The 19,132-nt window shown below is 33.7% G+C and overlaps 3 protein-coding genes across 3 annotated transcripts; all 3 read right to left on the bottom strand.

Annotated features, from left to right (window-relative positions):
• Window positions 1-1,078: 1,078 nt before the first annotated feature.
• Window positions 1,079-6,580, bottom strand: LOC123889269 (BTB/POZ and MATH domain-containing protein 4-like). Its single transcript, XM_045938532.1, has 4 exons — window positions 6,029-6,580; window positions 4,499-4,844; window positions 4,066-4,345; window positions 1,079-1,630 (listed from the first exon to the last, which is right to left on the bottom strand). The coding sequence occupies exons 1-4, from the start codon at window positions 6,451-6,453 to the stop codon at window positions 1,371-1,373; spliced, it is 1,311 nt and encodes a 436-aa protein (XP_045794488.1). The 5' UTR covers window positions 6,454-6,580; the 3' UTR covers window positions 1,079-1,370.
• A 4,647-nt stretch (window positions 6,581-11,227) lies between these two features.
• LOC123892875 (50S ribosomal protein L25) lies at window positions 11,228-15,379 on the bottom strand. Its single transcript, XM_045942755.1, has 3 exons — window positions 14,868-15,379; window positions 14,566-14,695; window positions 11,228-11,817 (listed from the first exon to the last, which is right to left on the bottom strand). Exons 1-3 carry the CDS (start codon window positions 15,306-15,308, stop codon window positions 11,591-11,593), a joined length of 798 nt encoding a protein of 265 aa, XP_045798711.1. The 5' UTR covers window positions 15,309-15,379; the 3' UTR covers window positions 11,228-11,590.
• A 763-nt stretch (window positions 15,380-16,142) lies between these two features.
• LOC123891743 (protein MEI2-like 4) lies at window positions 16,143-17,866 on the bottom strand. The gene is made up of 5 exons (XM_045941640.1): window positions 17,346-17,866; window positions 17,166-17,259; window positions 17,013-17,081; window positions 16,789-16,928; window positions 16,143-16,182 (listed from the first exon to the last, which is right to left on the bottom strand). Exons 1-5 carry the CDS (start codon window positions 17,864-17,866, stop codon window positions 16,143-16,145), a joined length of 864 nt encoding a protein of 287 aa, XP_045797596.1.
• Between the last annotated feature and the right edge of the window lie 1,266 nt (window positions 17,867-19,132).

The following is a 19,132-nucleotide window of genomic DNA, read 5'->3' as shown; positions in this document are numbered from 1 at the left end:
AATTGATTCTTGAAGAAGGTTAAAAAGATACTAACTAGTATTCATGAAACTTGTGCACATTATGATCAATTATAAAAACAAGTGGCGGAACATCAAACTATAATTCCTTTATTAATAATAATATTGATATACCTCAACAATAGAATATTGAGCATTAAACTTGGCCATTACTCAGCATTGAAAGTCATTTTCTTCATACTACTATAACTACTCATACCCACTCTCTTCACTTATACTATTATCATATTTGTCTCTACCTTGAAAATGAAAGTTTTTTTATAACTAAAAATCCAGAATTTGTTTTGGTATATAGAATGAGAATTTGCAGCCTAAGGGATGAAAATTCTAGGCAAACTAAAAAAACACACCGATGATTATTAAATTCGACAACGGATACTTCTTTATTTAGCATGTTTAGATGTTATGGCTTTATGGGCATGCTCACCAGTGTTAGTGTAGATAAAACATATGAACAAAATGGGACTCGGTCTAAATAAAGGAGAGAGCACATGCTTCAACTAGCACTTAGCACCATAAAACAAAACAAATGAGACAGTGTGCAGAACAAATCCAAGGTAATATTGGAGTGAGAGATAAGACAATAGAAACATGCACACAAGAATTAGGCACACCAGACAAGGAGAGTTGAAGCCAAATTACAATTCAAACACAGGAAACACTAACCATCGTTACATGAAAATCCAAGTCCTCAATAAAGGAACATGAATTAGATGACAACCTCAATTTTTACATCCACAAATTAAACTTGGCATGTGCAAATAGTAGGGTGGAGATGAAATAAGCTTAACATCAGGTATTGCATGATATCTCATCTTTTAAACCACAACCACAAAGCTACAACATAATTAAAAGATACATGACTAACCTTATGAACCGGCCACCTTTGCTTGGCTTTCCCCATACTTCCTTTTGGTGGTAAACAGAAACAATGTTCACAAAAATAAAATGCTAGGGAAGAGCTGCAGGCTGGTATCGTATCACTAACCAATCAAGTTGTCCTAATGAATAACTGATCCAACAGTTTATGGATTTCATCAATTCTGAATTGAAGTGGAGCTTTGAAGAAATAAGACCAGTGTCATTTATAATGTAACAGACAACAAAAACTTCCATACAATGATCAATGTCATTACTTATTGCTACCAATCAATCCTTGTAATCATATAATCAATAAAAAGAAAAACAATAACAATCTTGTTACAGTGGTGGCTGTATCTCAGCCTCCTTTACATTGTTTTGAGTTCCTACCCCCTTCTCCATACAAATAGGGGGTTATTGTTGTCCCTGTCCCTGCAATGGAGTGTAATCTATACTTGAACCTAACTAAAGAGGAATGCTAGCTTACTTTGTCAAGCTTCTTGCCCTGGACTCCTATCATTGTTAACGCCATCAGAAAGGTTAACCCATAAGTTCTGACCTCTTTCAACTCCGTTTTCCCAGGTTTGTTGTCTTACAGTCTCACCGCCATCAGAAACTTGGGCCCACACGCTTCGGCATTTTCCTTCTCCACTAAATTCCTCTTCGCCTCCTGCAACTGTCTTAAGCAGTTCTGATTGCAGCAACGGACAGTTTTCCTTTAGATACTCAAAACCATCAGACTGCATCACAGCTGCAGCAAACAGAATAAAGAAAGAGATGATATTAGAATCAATTGGTTATACAACTGAGGGACACTACTTGGTTGTTTCCTGATTTTTAGGCAACCGCTGAAAATGAAAATCACAGAAGATAAACAGATATTATCCAGGATGAGGTGCCACTGAGAAATATTGGGAATGAAAATTGATGAGAACAGTTGAGCAGTCTACAGAGACAGTGATTTAACAGTGACTATAACACAAATATAGCATAATTAAACTAGGTGGAAGTAAACATTCTTTATTCTGCTTTAGGACCCATTTGTATGACTGCTGCCTGAGACAGATGGGCCATTGAACACCCTCATTTGGTCAAATACTCTTTTTCATATTTCACAAACAAAAAGTAGGACAAAGATAAATGAGGAAAAAAAACACACAAAAGTAAATGTTTCATGAGGGATAGAATTGAAGGATTATTGAGACCAACTCCGTTAGACCTCTAACTCCCTCAAACGTAAGTTCTTAAAATTTCTATTATGCCATATTTTCCTCGATCGTGATTCGTTAGACTTGAAAATAAAGGGAAGAAAGAAGAGGGATTCTGAAGATTATTCTGACTGTATTTCCTGATGATCAAATAGCAGAACTTACAGATCAGGATGAGATGCCACTGTCTAATAAAACTGTCCTAACTGAGAAGTTACAAGGAAATTAAAAACTGGAACAAAGATATGGGGAGCAAAGATATGTATCTCTATTTTTCTATTATTATGATTATCTACTATCATTGTCATGTATAAAAAAGAAATTAATGATGTCCTTATATATAAATGTTTATAGTTTGTATAAATTTGTGTTAACATATCTAAACATTATTACATCTTGCATTTTGAAGAACTTTCCATATGTCTGTATCTGTGTCATGCCATTCTTAAATTGAGTATCTAGGCTGCTAACCTCTGCAATCTTTTCCAACTACCAAATGGATCAAGATATGGTTGATCACCCAGCTCAAAGAAAGGTGGGAATAGTTACAAACACCGAGAAAGTAAAAAACTTTTACCTCTAAGCCTAGAAAAGGATACTTCTTCCTCAATTATTATAAAAACAAGACGAAAAAGATCTTCAATATCAGTTACCTTTATCAATCCTAGTAACTAAGCCAGAAAATTTTCCAATCATGTATTTTTATAACCACTCTTCCTTTTCCTACACTATAGTATAAAGTAAAAATATTAATATTTTGGAAGATATAGCCTTTATTTCATACATACACTGGATAGAATTCAGGCATATAAAAGATTCAGTCCTATATAGTCAATAGTGACCACTATCGCGCTGTAGTGGCACATTGTAACTACACAAAACCTCATTGTGTTCCGGTTTTAAGTAGCTGTTGAAGTGCTGCAAATAGTAGTCGCAGTACAGCAGCTTCTACAGTAAAATACTTGCAAAACCCCAAATATCCCCTCAACTAGTCAATCCCTCTGTTTTTTGGGACATTTTGGTCTTTTCACACTAAATGTCTCATTTATTCTCTGAAATAGCTTCGTCACCCCTTCAAAAGCTTCATCTCCCATTCTCCTTGTGTGATTTCCAAGCATGCAAGGAGACACAACATTGAGGCAGAACTCAGAAGAGGAGGAGGAGGAGGAGGAGGATGCAGAACATGATGACGAGGAAGAGCTCGGAAACAGTGATTCCGTTTAAGGAATCAAATGTATTTGTTTTAAATGATTGGATTAGATATTTTAAACTTCAAAGCTGAAATTTTGGGGTTGGATATTGGTTACATTGAAATTTTATATTAGTTATTAATGCCTTTAATTTTGTGCTTTCTTCTATTTTTGAGATTTTATGTGTGGAATAAATCTCGTGTTGTTTCCCAAAATACATAGATTTAAATTCAACCAAGAAAAACATTGCTGCTAAACATGTTCATAGTATAGAGAATTGAAAGTATATTTCCATACAACCGTGTGCCATAAAAAAATAACATACTACAGTTACAGAGTATTTTTCATTTGTGTAAACATGAAAATAAAACATTGAGTTTGTTAAAGTATAGTATGTTGAGTATGATCTATAGTGAATCTGTCAGTTTTAAGTATAGTGTGTTAAGTATGACCTGTAGTGAATGTTCTCAGTTTCTATGCTGTTCGTGTTTGGTATATAAATTTATTTCCACATGCAAAAGGGAGAATAAGGGGGTTAAACTGTTTATGCATGCCACCATCTTAACAATTATAAGTGAAGTCCTCCTAACCAGTTTATGACTAAAAACTAAGTCAACGGCCATAAAGCAAACGGAAAAGATTATGCATGTACAAATAGTCTACAGTTTGTCAAATAACAGATGAAATATTGCTGAAGAATACTTAATTCTGCAGAACCAAAGTGATGCCAATATAGTATAAGCTCAAAAGTAGCAAACTATATTTTTGTGGGAAATAAACAAACTCACCAACAAGGTTTTCAGCAGAAAACTGTAGACAGATGGACTTCAACTCCGTAGCATGATAGCGATCAGCAAGAGCCAGAATATAGGCAACAGAATCTATAGAGATTTCTTTGCAAAGTACAGACTCACACATCAGCTTAAGTCTAGGCAAATCATACTTTTCCGCAGCAGCTAATAATTTTGCTGCAAATGTTTCAGATATTGAAGACAGGAATGATGAGCGTGACATGAAGAACTCTTCATCTTCTATAAGAGTGTCTTTATAAATAAAATGAAGCAAAGCCTGCTCAACAATAGGACACAACAAACATTAGATAATCAAGCAAATAATATGCAACACTTGATTAATTAGCACCTGCATGTGCATGGAGCATGGAATAAAAGAAAGCTGCAAAAGGATGGAGGAGAAAATGACACTTCAGAGGAAGAGAGCTACCTTGAAAACCTTAGGTTCCATGTCTGTAACAACTATATCACAGTCATCTTCCTCCATCTGATTGAAAAACTCAGCTTCAAATGCAGGTGACCGAGCTGCCATAACAAGCTTGTGTGCATGAAACCTTTCTCCACCAACAGAGAAAGTAACATCAGATCCTTCCTCATTCTCTAACAGCATGCCAAAATGCGATCCAATATCAGATTCAGGCACATGTATGGTGGTCAGTTTGGAACAATCTATGGACGACACAACAACACCAACAGTGCAGTTTATCTTCAAGCAGTCATCCTTAAGGAAGGACGAGGCCTCAAGTTGAGCACGTTTGAAAAACCGCTTATAACCCCTAACACAGAAGCAATATACAATTGGTTAGTTTAGTTCATAAAGTATACAACAAAATGGAGGGAATAGCCAACTCTTCTTAATTATACATAAAGTATATCACAGCATCAAGAGTTTTTTACTGGAGTATTAAAATAAGAAAACCACCAAGTAATAGAATTCAAGTCATCCTTTGTTTATTTTTTAAGAGGAAACTCCATCAAGAATAAACACATATCCATAAGGAATTATATTGATGGAGAACCATTATTACGGATCAAGATTATAAGATCAAAAAAGAAAGAAGAGAAAAGACTAATCCACCTAGCACACTAGTACGATTTAAATCACAACGAATAATGCTTCAAACACACTATTTAACATACGCTCTTTAATTGGTTAAAATCTACATGGATCCCAACAAATTTATATGGGACCCACAAGATTTGGTGGGACCCTTCTAGAATTTAATCAATAAAAGAGAGTGTGTTGGAATGTCTGTGTTAAAAAATGTTTTGCTAGCAGTAGCACTCTTCAATCTCAACATCCTGTTAAAAGATTAGAATATGACTGAGCTTCTCAAGAAAATGTACAAGCAAGGATATATCATATACGCACACACCCTTAATCCAATTCAAAGTACATAGTAATCTTAACTCGCTAATATCCAAGGACACAATGCATCTTAAATGGTACAATTTACCAACAAACTGACTTTAGATTAGAATAACTTTCTCAAAGATGCTAAATTTCACAATGAATCAATCCAAACCCTATCTTACTAAAACTACTTAACCCTAGTTTAGATCAACTTTCCTACAAAAAAAAACCTTTTTATATAATAATTTTCAACTCGGATTTGAAATCAACCACTCCATCTCAATTTTCCAAAAACCCCTCTCGTTTAACTTCTCCATAAACACTTATATACTTAAACCAAGTGATTGGATTCAAATGGTTAATAAGAGCTCCCCTTAGGACAAATCCTTCAACTCCTAGGAGAAACAATCCTCGGCCAGACTTTACTTACCTTGCAGCCAAACTCTGGATTATCAGACCCCCCCCCCCCCTTCCCCGGGGATCCGGAGGACAATTACATACTTATATAAAATTTATCAAAGTAAAAAAATAATAAAAATTAAAACTAGGTCTAACACAAACTACAGAATTGAATTAAGAAAGTAAGTAAGTAAGTAAGTAACTAACCACATGCTGCCTCTATACTTGAGAGTATAAGGACCACTTTCAAGAGATCGATCAAAGTGACTATGAACCTTATGTTTAGCATTAGGACTTTGATCAAGCAAAGTGAGTTCAAAAAGAGCTCTAACATCGGTACCTTCAGAAGCAAGAGCAATGAAAACAGAAACATATGCAGAATTATCTTCAGGATTTTTACCGTCGGGATAAAAGTAAATTGCCCATTGATAACCACCGACGGTAAAAGTTTCGCTGGCTATGTGTTTTCCAACTCCCATTCCTTTTGCAAGTGAATATCCCTTAATTACGAACTTGTGTGAACCGTTAACGGTTTCTGTTACAGAACGTGAACTTGTTCGGGAAGATAGAATGCTCATATTGTTGTTGTTGTTGTTGTTGCTTCTGCTACCTTGTGAATTGTTGTTGCGCATTTTCTTGTTAGGTTTTGGTTTTTTTGTTTTTTCAACAAGAAAATGATTTTGCTGGAAAGTGAAGGAAAATTTATGTTATGAATCAATTTATTTGTGTAGATCCTTCTAATCTACTACTATAGTGCTTGGGTTTGGTCTTTCAATTTGCATTTTTATTTCAATAATTAATAATTACTTTTTAGTCAAAAAAATAATTAAAATTTTTTTTGACCAAAAGATTTTAATTTTAATTTTAGCAAGACCAAAAGATTAATTAATTAATGGTGATATAGTGTTGAGAATTTTTTATTTAATTGTTACCATGTTTGAAAAGATTAATTAATTAATGGTAATATATAGTGTTGAGATTTTTTTTTATTTAATTTTTAGCATGTTTGTATTCATTTTTATAGGAAATTAATAAATTATTACAACATACATAAAAAAAAATTATTAGCAAAAGGAAATAGAAAAAAAAAAAAAAAAGGGAAAAAAGTGAATTATTTTTCTATAGGGAAAATTAAACTCATGAGGTACTTTAAAATGGAGCTGAGATTCTTTTTGGTTTCTATTTATTTTAGTTTTTTTTTTGTTACTATAAAATTTTAAAAATATAAATATAAAAGTGTGACATTAAATAAGTCAAAAATTTCTTTTATACACCCCCAAAATATTTAAAAGGTTTAGTGATGGAGGAAATGACAATAATAAGAAAAATGAAGAGGATTTTAACTCGTTAAAATGATACCCACACCCTCTTTAATTTTAAAACGAGAAATGTATCAATCGTTAGTTGGTTCAGTGGTGATTGACACTGAACTTGGTAGGGAGAACCACAGTTCGATCCCCCGCAATTGTGATCGGGAGGGGGCTGGAACCACTTGATGTCAGAACTGATCCCCGAACCAGATTAAACTGGTGGTGAAAAACAAAAAAAAAAAACGGAAAATGTTAACAAGATCCACTAAAATCTCTTAAATTCTTATAAAATAGACAAATATTTCTCTTTGTTATTAACCCCGATAATTTTTTGTTAACTTTTTTTTTTATTTTTTGTTTGTTTGAGTTGAAACAGTACTATTAGTTCTTTTGATTTAGAATTTTGAGAATTCCCTATTGTTAAAGAAGGAGAAGAAACTCAATCCCTAGAGATCGGACGATGTGGTTCTTGCTGTGGTGATTCATCTTATTGATGACGTGGTTTAGATTGAGAGATATATGTGAGTCAATTGTCAATGAAAGAGACTATAACGGCAAATTAAAAATATTGTATGAAAAAGTGGTAGCTATTTATTTGATAAGAGCTTAAGAGAGGTTTGTATAAGTTTTAAAATTAGAGTAGGTTTTGGTATCATTTTAATAGACCTAAAGAGAGGTGAGTGTAATTTTCTTTGAGTGAATAACCAAATACCCCCATGAAATTGCAAAAATTGTCAAATGCACCCCCTGAATTTTTTGAAATGTCAAATACACCCCTAAAATTGTGTTCCGTCTGACAAATTACTTCTACCTCTGTTTACTCCGTCCAATGGTGATGATATGGATTATTTTTTTTAATAAGTGTGATAATGTGGACATTAACTATATACGTGACATTTGTCAATGTGACTCCATGTTACAGGTGTATAAAATTGAATAACACAGCGCAAGTTGTGCTAATTAATAGCCTAATAATAAGGACAAAATAACAATTTTTAAGATATGTAGCTCAACTGATTTAAGTTAAGTGTTAAAAGAGTTGAAGAGTTAAAATTCCAAAATTTATGTCCCAATGAAAATGAAAATTACTAACATTAACCGGTAACTTTCGCCGTTTAAAAAAAAAACATTATAAAATCAACAATTTGATTTAACATCGGTAGCCAACCAAGTCAATGTAATAAAAAAAATTACATCAATTTCTCATTAAATGATAAGCAACATTTAACAATTTGTTGCTCAACCTAACATATTCTATTTCAATTGAAGTTGTGTCAATGTAAATATGCAGGAAAATAATGTCTGCAGGGCATAGCTAAGCTACCTAACCTAACAATCCTTTTGATGGTATTCAAAGAAGGCACTTAGGCACCTGCAAAAAATGTAAAGTGATGAATACTACTCTCACCAAAATGCTTTGTTATTGTTAATATTAATAATGTAAAGTAAAGACATTGAATTTCAAAAAATAATAATAATAATAATAATAATAATAATAATAATAATAATAATAATAATGTAAAGACATTAATATCCATACCAAGGCAGCATATATCTTAACTCCATAATGAGGTGAAATTTTGAAACTTGATGCTCCCTCATTACATAAACTGTGATTTTTAACAGAATTAATCTTCTACCCTTGTGATAATAACCAACACAACATGCACTTAGGGTGCGTTTGATTCGTAAAACAGCAAGGACTGAACAGAACATATAAGACAGAACAAGATAATACATGACAGGACAAAACTGTACAGGAGAGATATATGACGATAATATTTTTGTATTCAAAAATAAAATGGATATTTTCGTATTTTTTATAGTTGTCCTGTGGACAAAAAGTTGTCTCGTAGTTTAGTGATGGACAAAAAATCTTGTTTTTGTCCTGTCCCTTGCTACCTAATTTGTCCAGTCCCATAATCAGTTTCAAATCAAACAGGGTACAACAAAAGTTGTCTTGTCCAGTCCCCTGTTTTTTAGCAGATCAAACGCACCATTAATAAGACAAGAAAAATATAAAGTGAAAACTATTGTCTTACCTGGGTCTCTTGAGAGATTTGACACCACATGATGAGTTTTTCAACCACCTACAAATAACGAAATTTACAACCGATTTAGCATAACTACGTTTTAGGTACCTCATTAATCAAAATTCACAAATAATCTGTCTCTTATCAATTACCTCTTCCACAATGTCTTGCCAAAGTATTGGGATGAAGGAATAGATTTGATTTTGAAAATCCAATTTCACAAAACTTTTGAAGATCAGCTCTGTATGTTCTCAACAAAAAATAAAATAATTAAATTCTAGAAAATAAAATAATTAAATTTTACAATAATTAAAACAAAAACATATTAAAAAACGCAATATATAATGTTACTTGTTGGTTGATTAAACCAGAAGGATATATCTTGCACGAGGTATACTTGCACTCGTTGCCCTGAATAACAACACCTTTGGTCCATAATAGCTCAACAATAAAAAAAAATGAAATCTGATTTTTATGTATATAATTGCATACCTTTAGTCTTATAAAACCATGAAAATACATCTTGGCAAACTTCATTAACGATTGCTGTAGAAATACTTTAGGTACATTTTTGGTTTAACCGTACATTTGTTATCTTCTTTCTTATCTTCGTCTGTCTCCCGAGAGGTCACTTGGTTGAGGAGTGAATTCTCAACCTTGAGTAACTCTGTTCAAGACCCGGCACCGAGAGAGTTTTTTCTTATCTCCTAATAAACTATGAAGAGCTTCTTCATTTTATTTTTTGATGAAAAAGAGTTTCTTCATTTTGTTATTTGTCAATAGAAATTTGGTATCTTAGTTCTCTCCGTCTGCCACAGTAAATAAAAGTTAAAATGAAAGACCCAAATAGCAACCTGTGGCGCGTGCAGTTCTTTCCATCCGCCGTCGTCGTGTTTCTCTCTACCTCGGTCCTGTTCGCCGTCGTCCTCCTCTTATCGCTGGTGTCTAGAGAAGTGCCTCCGATGTCTCTCTCACCACCGTCGTCCTCTTTACAGAGCATAAAATGGGTTGATTTTATTTCGTTCAATCCTTTGTTCTTCCTTTTCAATTTCTTTTTTTGACAACCTTTTAAATTGGTGGTTGATTCATATTTTCTTGGTTTTCCTTTTTCTGTTTCTATTTCTATTTGTTGATTTGGTTATTTTTCCATGTAGCAAGATTTTGGTTCCTATTTTGACAGTATGAGAGAACTGGTTTATGGTGGTAATGTGACTATTCTGTTTTGGTTATTGTTGACGACGGCGTTTTGAACACCGGGGACAGTAACAGAGGCGGCAACGGCGAGCAGGACGGGGCGGAGAGGAGGAGGAGGAGGAGGACGGGTCGTGGGAAGTGGGTTGGACACTTGAGAATGGGTTGTGGGTCTTCTACTTTATTTTATTTTTTAAAAAAAGAAATAAAATAATTGACACATGGTGTAATCTGAAGCATAGGATCAATCAAACGGCTGTTATTAAGCCAAAGTCACACCCCGCCTTTCCCTCCAAAAAGTCACACAATTCTTGTCCAGGGGAAGGTAGATGGTTTGTGCCTGACACAGAAAGCCTGTGCAGTTTTTATTTAATTAAAAAATATAAATGGATTTAAAACATGCAAATTCATATAGGGATAAAGCCCTAGATAAAGGGATATACCCAGGCTTGATCGACTTGTAGCAAAGCTTGTTTTTGGAAACATTTTGTGATAATGTTTGAGTTGCCTAATTAATAAGGTCGAACAGATCAACACACAAACATAACACACACGACACGATCATCAATACATAAATGTTTGGCAGTCTCTAAGGATAGATCTGCTTCTGCCCAGTTTCTAAGTTACAGCCTACAGTACTGTAAACAGAACATTATCCTATAAACATTCAAAGTTGGTAGAGACATTTCATAACTTCTGTTGAGCTTTGTGTAACTCAAACTTAGCAATAGAAATTATGCAATACTATTCTGTTATGCAAGCACTATGGTAAAACATGAATGAAAAACAACAGTGATATTATGGAAAAATTCAAAAACTAACTCCATGTGAATAAATTTATAAATTACCTGTTAGAAATCTAAAATTCAAACTGGAGTCATGAACAAGAAGCCTGAACTATTTATTAAGGATAGGAAGGGACTTAGTGGCAACCCTCTACTTGTAATAACCCAAAACATAAACATTTCTATTGCATTCATAATTTCAACATATCAACTACCTATTCTCATCTGCAATATATTCTTTTATATGGCAAAAAAACAGCAGAAAGAGTGAACTGAAAGGGGAAGAGAATAGGCAATGAAAAGGAGGCTTGCAAAAACCTAATATTGGAATTCTATAAACGTGTTCTTCACTGCTGCCAAGAATCAACTAATAAGATGACTGCAAATGTTACATGTGAGCTAAAAAATCTTCAGTGCAGCAATAGCAACCACCAAAGATACGATAAGTAGTTACTTCGATTTCTTTGGTTGTGTTTCAGAAACCCTTTGGCCCATAATTTTACAAACAGCTTCATCTTTTGAGTGAAGAAGTTTTAATGCAGGATGAATATTGAGATCGCCCATGAGTATCTTCTGGCCCACATCCAACTCACTTAAATCCACTTCAATATACGGGGGAATAATGTCTGCAGGGCATAGGTACTTAACAGTCCTTTTGATGGTATTCAAAGAAGCACCTGCCAAAATTGTAGAGTGATGAATACTACTCGGCAAATAAAGACTATATTGTAAGCATAAAACAATGATTAAAACAAAATGCTTTGTTATTGTTAATACTGTAAAGATATTCATATCCATACCAAGGTGATGATATCAGTTAGAGTAGTGGTCATACAGATAAGTCAGAAATGTTGAATGTTCAATACATAAGCTTGCAATAATAACTAGCACATCAGACATTTTTAATAAGATAACAGACAAAATTGCATGAATTGGAACATCTACTCAACCTTGTCGATCAATAACAGAGTAGCATTCTCAAATCCACAATAATAAAATACTTCTGAATCAAATGGGTATGATTACCAAGATGATTGATATTGTTCTTAAGCTGAGTAAACCTTTGTAGAATCATTTATCAGTTGGACCACTGGCAATAACAGAAGATCAACTTCGTATTGGAATTTAGAAACAATATAAAAGTAATAGTTCCACAGTAAGAAATTAACAAATTTAATTATCGCATAAGGAATGGGAACCAAATAAAAAAAAAAAAAACTTACTAGATATGTATAATAGGGTAGCTCAACAAAATTAATCAACAGAGATAGTTGAAAATGGAATAGAAAGACATGTGTACTAGAGCTTGGAGTCATCTATATTATTATACAAATTTTAAAATACAAATGGACATCTTAGGTAAGCAACTTGGAGATAGATCATTATAGCACATATCCGAAGAACTAATGACATAAATAGCATCCATTTAATACTGCCATTTTACATTATAAAATCCTAATGAGTAAATCATTGATAGTGGAGACATTTCTTCTAAAATAATATCGATTGGAATAATAGCAAGGTTACTTGATGCCTTGTAAGTTTGTAACCTTACAGTCATGGATTTTCAGTCGTAGAAACAACCTCTCAGATCATGGTAAGGACAGTGTGCATCAAATTCTTGCTAATCCCCACAGTGGTGGAAGCCAAGTGCACTAGAGCATCCCTGTTTAGAGTAGTTGAACTTTTACATTTAATCAATAAAACTCAAATGGGTTATCTATAACCACTCATTGTTTCAGGCTTTGTAGGCTTTTTTAGAAGCATGAGCCTGACCAATTTATGTAAACAGGTTTTTTTCAAAACCTAAGCCTGGCATTTTTAATATACAGGCCAGGCCAGGCCGAAGGCGCCTGTAGGCCGCCTGGCCTATTCCCAACCCTAGATATGATAGTTACAGGATAAACATATATCCTGTCATGTGTTTGGTGCACATAGGATAATAAAGATAATATCATTATTTTATCCTAATGTGTTTGGTGTACATTTGACATTGACATGATAAGATACATGTTATATTTAAATGACAAAATTATTCTTGTGAATATAAAATATAAACAATTTTTTTTTTCTTTCTGAAAATGAAAACATCCCATTCATATTTTTAGAGACTAAATTATAAAAAATTGCTATAATTTTAAGCAAGAAAAACTTATTTCATTTTAAAAAAAAATATAACAAGTAATTAAATAACTTCGTATAATTATAAAATATATAAAAGCCATTGCAACTATAAATGTAAATAAAAAATATATATTATTAATGAGAGATCAAATTACACCGATATAATATTTGAATAATGATAAACTATAAATTAATTTTAATAATAATAATAATAAAAAATGACAAATACTATCAAATAATGAAATAAAATAAAAAATTAGATAAAGATCATTCATCATTCTGGGCTTATATTATTATGAGGGAGCAATCGAGTAACAGCAGTAATAATCAATATATACATCTTAGCCTATGTACCAAAACAAAAAAAAATCAATATATACATACAGTACTCCATGCCTTAAATTAAATATATGCTAGGCATAGGACAAAAACGGTGAAATAATAAAATAATACTATAAAGTTGATCAAAGTGGCAGTCAGCAGGATTCGAAGCAAACACACGCGTGTTGTTTCTATGCGATAGCCAACTGGTTTAGCAAATCCTATCAGGTTGTTAACCCACCTAAAACTAAGGATTAAAATAACAAAGAGCCAACATGATAGGATTAGTGATAGGTTTAACTTATCATTTCCTATTGGTGCACCAAACAACGGATTTAAACGGGATAGGATAATATTATCATATCCTGTGCACCAAACGGACCCTTACACTCTAAGCGCAAACTTCTTTCTCTATTTCCTCCAAAAGTTAGACAGATGCAATGCGTGTTACGCGCAATGGTGAAACGAGGAAAAGAGCAAAAACTGGAGTGATGACCTCCAGAGGTTTCATTTTCAATTGACACTGATCGAGAAGATTCAAATGAAAAGTGTTGGTAGCAACTAACTAAGAGAAAATAACTTACTAAGTGTATCAATAACTAAGAGAAAAACAGAATTAACAAACAGAAAACTAATCTCCTAATCATGTGAATCAAGCAGAATATCAACCAGAACATTGTTACACCAAAAATGTCATATAAATGAGGAGAAGGTGGTGTCATGAAGGAAGTAAATGGATTTAATGATTATGCGCTGATTGTGTAAAATAGTTTTACACCGTCATCCTAATAAAAAACTCATCACGGTGCCTATATTGGATAACCACCCAATACTCAATTCTACTGATGTCGGTATAAAAGTAGTCTAGGCGAACAATGCATAAACCCTTTTCTCTAAGTAACTATATATAATTTAATTCACTTATGAAAAATGAAAACATGAAAACAATAGTAATTTTTCTCAAAATATGGTAATCTAACCTTTCTTGAGTCCAGGGGATACATCATCTCCTATGAACACAATAGGAATATCAACTTTCAACCAAGCTTCTGATGGAGCCCTTATAAATGTAACATTCAAAGGTGCATCTGTACCAGCTTTCAAATGAATCTGCAAAATTTCCAATACAATTCATCAATTATATTGTGTGCAAAATTGATTCAGAACTTAAAATTGAACTGACAAATCAAAATGATTCAACTCAAAAGTAACAACAAGCTTCTAATTGAATAACCTAGCCAAAATCAAAAACGCAAATAATGACGAAAACAACAATGCATACACTGCGGGGCAAAACGCGAACGTTTTCGATGACATCCTCATCGTTAGAGTTCGAATCGGAGTCGAATTGGTGACGAACTTGAAGGTTGAAGAGACGAGAAAGGAAGAAGGAGCGTCCGAGGTGATTAACGAGCTTTCTGATCTGATCGGTGCGAACGGAAATGAGGCGTTTGTTACCACCATGCTGGCCGTCTTCCTGCTCAAACACGATGCTCGGAACGCGGCCGACTTTGCGTTCCTTGGCTGAAATGTTCTTACCGGAATCTCTGCGGGGAATCGCGAGGATGGTTTCGTCGTGCTTAGGGTTGGGTTTTGGAAAGCCTGGGAGGTAAGTGAATGGCTCTAGGTCTGGCTCTGGAGGGTGGAGGATGGCGGCGGCGGAATGGGAGAAGGGACGGCGGTGGATGAAGGTTCTGATGAGTATGTGGCGGGGGAGATACATTGTTAGGAAGAAAAGGGTTTTGGGTTTTGAGAGTGAAGAGTATGTAAACTCAGTTACGCAATAGAGGTAAATATGGCACGACCATATTTGGTCACTAATTAACTTGCTTTGTGATTGATTGCTTGTATCACTAAAAGTATGGACCCTGAACCCGAACCAGATTCAACTGGTGGTAAAAAAAAGTAGGGATTAAAATGGAAATTCTAGGAAATGATAGGACCAAAAATATATTTAACCCTAATTTTTAAGATCTTGAATTTATGGCCTATTTGGATTGACTTATTTTTGAGGTTTTTTTTTTACACAAGCAAACTTAATTCATTTCATTAATCAAAATTGTTTGAATACAAAGTGGACAATGAATTAAAACAACTGATGCAAATAAATAAGATTTTATGTTAATTAATAAGTTCTCATTCACAAAAACTATTTTTTTATAAACTAACTTGATAAACTTATAAGGCTTAACTATATATTTGGTCTCTTACGTTTATTTTAGGTTTCAATTTGGTTTCTTATGTTTAAAACATATCCATTTGTTCTCTTACGTTTTTACCCTTTGCATTAGTTAGTCATTTCCGTCAATTTTGTCACATGTGACAACCAGTTTGCATATGTGACAGACACGTGGACACTTGAACACACCGATACGTGTATAGTTCAAATGATGTTAGTGACAAAATTAACGAAAATGACTAAATTGAAACCTAATAAAAACACAAGGAACCAAATTAATACTTTTTAAATCTAAGGGAGAATAGCAATGACTGACATTAAATATTTTTCATAACTAAATTCTCACATTCCACTAGTTAGTATCATTACAGAATGTGATTATGAACCAAATTGGCTTTCATCATGTGGCTGATCGATCCTGCAAATCATGGTTATGGTTATAGTTTTTCAACAAAGAGCCAAATAGTGATACCACTGTTGCAATAGAAATTAACATTTGAAATTTCAAAAGAAACTTCGGTCTAACAAAATTTTATAGCTTCTCTTTATAGAAAGGATTTCGCAATCATATAAGAGAAAACATAGTAGTACTTCAAAAGAAGAGAAGAAAAAAAACTCCAATATTTCTGATGAAATGAAAATAAACCAGTTCAAATCTTTACAGATATGTACATTCAGATTTTGACTACATGAAACAAACACTTAAGATCATCTATGTAAGGTTCCTAGGAATAACATATATGTAACAAACGGCCGATCATACTCTAGATTCTCATCCAAATCGCGCGAGCTCTGTAACAAATAACTTGAGCACGATTCATCCGTTTGACGTAGACATATATTCAAGTTGCTGGATGGAAATAGTTCCTTGATGGTACGTAACAGAGAGAAATATTTACACAAGCACATGAAAGATACATGAATATATTGACCAATTGAAAGTGATATTGAGAATGCATGCATGCATTAGATAGTAAATGAAAATATGATTGTTATGTCAGAAATTGAATGAAATTTTAATTACCTGATCATTATTTTCTTAGGCTTGTTCGTCCTTTTATCAAAATGCTTAGCAAGTTCTTCAGCCTTTCCTTGAATCTGTGCATAAGCCAATGTAGCAACTTTGTCACTAGTAAACTTGTCCCATTTCTTCTCATGAAAAGCCTGCATAAATTTTCATCCTTCAAATTTAATCACACATTACAAACTATGAACATGAAAATTGAAATATAGAGAGAAAAGTATAACCTTATAAAACGGGACGACGTGTAAATGAGAGAGCATATTGATGAAAGCATAACCCAAATTACAGTTATTCTGTAACCATAAACAGACATTAGGAAACAGAAATACCAAATAAAAATCTAACTAAGTCCCTAATTGCAAATATATATAGCATACTTTTGAGTCCTTTGGAAAGAAGATGAAGTCATAAGTTCCATAAATTTTATGGTGATTCTCCTTAATTTCCAACAGCAGCATCTCTGAAGTATAACTTAAAACCAATTACAAAGAAATTCATCAAGAAAGTCATCAAGAAAGTCATCAAAGAAAGTTGTCAAAGAAATTGTTTGTTCTTACTTGTAAGGAATGTTTAGAATCATTAGAGTAGTTCTTGTATCTTCACCACAGACGATTTTGTCAATATCAATCTGGTAATGAAGATTCAAACTCTGATTAAGTGAAGAAGCTATGTTTTTGAGAGAAGAAGGAGGGATGTATATGCCACCACTTCTGTGATTTAAATTCCCTAATCCAACTGGACGAATCACGAGAAAAGGACTGTGATGAAGACCAGTGTATGTGTTTGGCAAACCCTTCCATTGAAGTTGGCCTAACTGAATTGGATGTCTTACACAAGATGAAGAAGATCGCGGAGATGCGTTTGAATGCGGTAATTCCACATTCTTGTTTTTCTTCTTCTTAGAACATGGTTGCGGATTCTCCTCCTTTTCATTCACCACAGAAGAACTCGGTAGCTGATCCTCTTTTTCATTCACCGCAGAAGAACGCGGTGATGGCTGCTTCTCATTTTCATTCTTTTTGCTGACAGATGGAGTTTTGTTATCCATGCTCATCTTCTCCAATTCTATGGATTTCATTCTAAACTGATCCCATTCTGTTACTTATATGAGAATGAGACTGCAAAACAAACTAAACAGAAATAACTAACAGAAAAAACTAAACTAACTGACTAAACAGAAATAACTAACAGCATAAAAGCCCAACTAAAACCTTATTCTTTGGTTATGCATTTAGTTATGCTAACACAATTCTTATTCTCATGATATTTAGTTATGCTAATTAATTACTTTAGTAGCCACAACATTGCTGGTGCGGGGGCTCCTTAACGGCATTGTACCTCAATTGCGGTTTGATCTCCAATCACGGAATATGATGTCCTAGAGAAGATGGCGAATAATGGCCAATGGATGAAGGGTTTCCCATATACATCAGAACATTCAAACTCAACATTCTGAGGCGCCTCTCGCAAATGAAAGAGAATTGGCCGATACTGCTTGTCCGTATTCATTGAGCTAGAACTCTGATTCTGATAATGTTTTACTCATTCACTTTTGGAATGAAAAAGAGGCAGAATAATTCCACAAAGACATTTATATCTATACAACACAATGTCACATTGAGGAAATCCTTAACGATACAAACTATGCACATGAAAAATTGACATATAGACCAAAAGATATAACCCTTAAAACCAATTGTAACAGACAAAAGTCATCAAAAAATTGTTCAAGTTTTTTGTTCTTGCGAGAAATATATCTTCACCATGGACGATTTTGTCAAGATCGAGTTGGTCCTTATTTGGTTCAATTCTCTTGATTTTATTATTGTCAGGTGGCCAACTTCGTCCACTTTTAACTAGTCTCTCGATGTTAGTTACACTTGGTCCAGCGTTCAAACTATTTCCTCGGAACCAGGAATCATGAAAAGGAACCGATTTAATTCCAAAATTACCATCACTGTGATTTAAATTCCCTAATGCAACAGGGCTCATGAGAAAATCATCAGGTGACTCTTTAAATGAACTGTGATATTGAAGATATATATCTTCAATAGACCATAATAGCCTCAACAAAGGACCAGAAAAAATAATAAATCCAAGACAGTCATCCTGCACAATCTGGCATGCATGCTGCTGTAGAAACTTACCATCCAGCAATACACCTCCGACTCCAAGTTATTCTTTCTTTTCCTCTGGTATAACACAATTGTTACTCTACACATCTTCATTTATGCATTTTTTTTTCAAAGATTATTATGAACTATTAATTCATTAAGAGACAAGAGTAGTCTCCTCCTGCAGATAAATGGATACCGCCCTTAATCTTTGTACACCTTTCAGATAA

The sequence above is a fragment of the Trifolium pratense genome, linkage group LG6 (genome assembly GCF_020283565.1).
Source record: "Trifolium pratense cultivar HEN17-A07 linkage group LG6, ARS_RC_1.1, whole genome shotgun sequence".
Lineage (NCBI taxonomy): Eukaryota > Viridiplantae > Streptophyta > Magnoliopsida > Fabales > Fabaceae > Trifolium > Trifolium pratense.
The sequence above is the reverse complement of the archived record's forward strand: the minus strand, read 5'-3'. Positions and strand labels throughout refer to the sequence as shown.

Bases quoted from the DNA above. Each gene is read 5' to 3' on its own strand.
- LOC123889269 (XM_045938532.1), bottom strand. From the start codon at position 6,453: ATGCGCAACAACAATTCACAAGGTAGCAGAAGCAACAACAACAACAAC. The intron at 4,845-6,028 runs GTTAGTTACTTA...CTTCTGTGTTAG, and splicing joins AAGTATAGAGGCAGCATGTG to GGGTTATAAGCGGTTTTTCA. The intron at 1,631-4,065 runs GTGAGTTTGTTT...TGTTTGCTGCAG, and splicing joins TTCTGCTGAAAACCTTGTTG to CTGTGATGCAGTCTGATGGT.
- LOC123891743 (XM_045941640.1), bottom strand. From the start codon at position 17,866: ATGAAATCCATAGAATTGGAGAAGATGAGCATGGATAACAAAACTCCA. The intron at 17,260-17,345 runs GTAAGAACAAAC...ATTGGTTTTAAG, and splicing joins ATTCTAAACATTCCTTACAA to TTATACTTCAGAGATGCTGC. The intron at 16,929-17,012 runs GTTATACTTTTC...AAATTTATGCAG, and splicing joins ACGTCGTCCCGTTTTATAAG to GCTTTTCATGAGAAGAAATG.
- LOC123892875 (XM_045942755.1), bottom strand. From the start codon at position 15,308: ATGTATCTCCCCCGCCACATACTCATCAGAACCTTCATCCACCGCCGT. The intron at 14,696-14,867 runs GTATGCATTGTT...GAAATTTTGCAG, and splicing joins TTCGCGTTTTGCCCCGCAGT to ATTCATTTGAAAGCTGGTAC. The intron at 11,818-14,565 runs GTTAGATTACCA...CAATTTTGGCAG, and splicing joins ATCCCCTGGACTCAAGAAAG to GTGCTTCTTTGAATACCATC.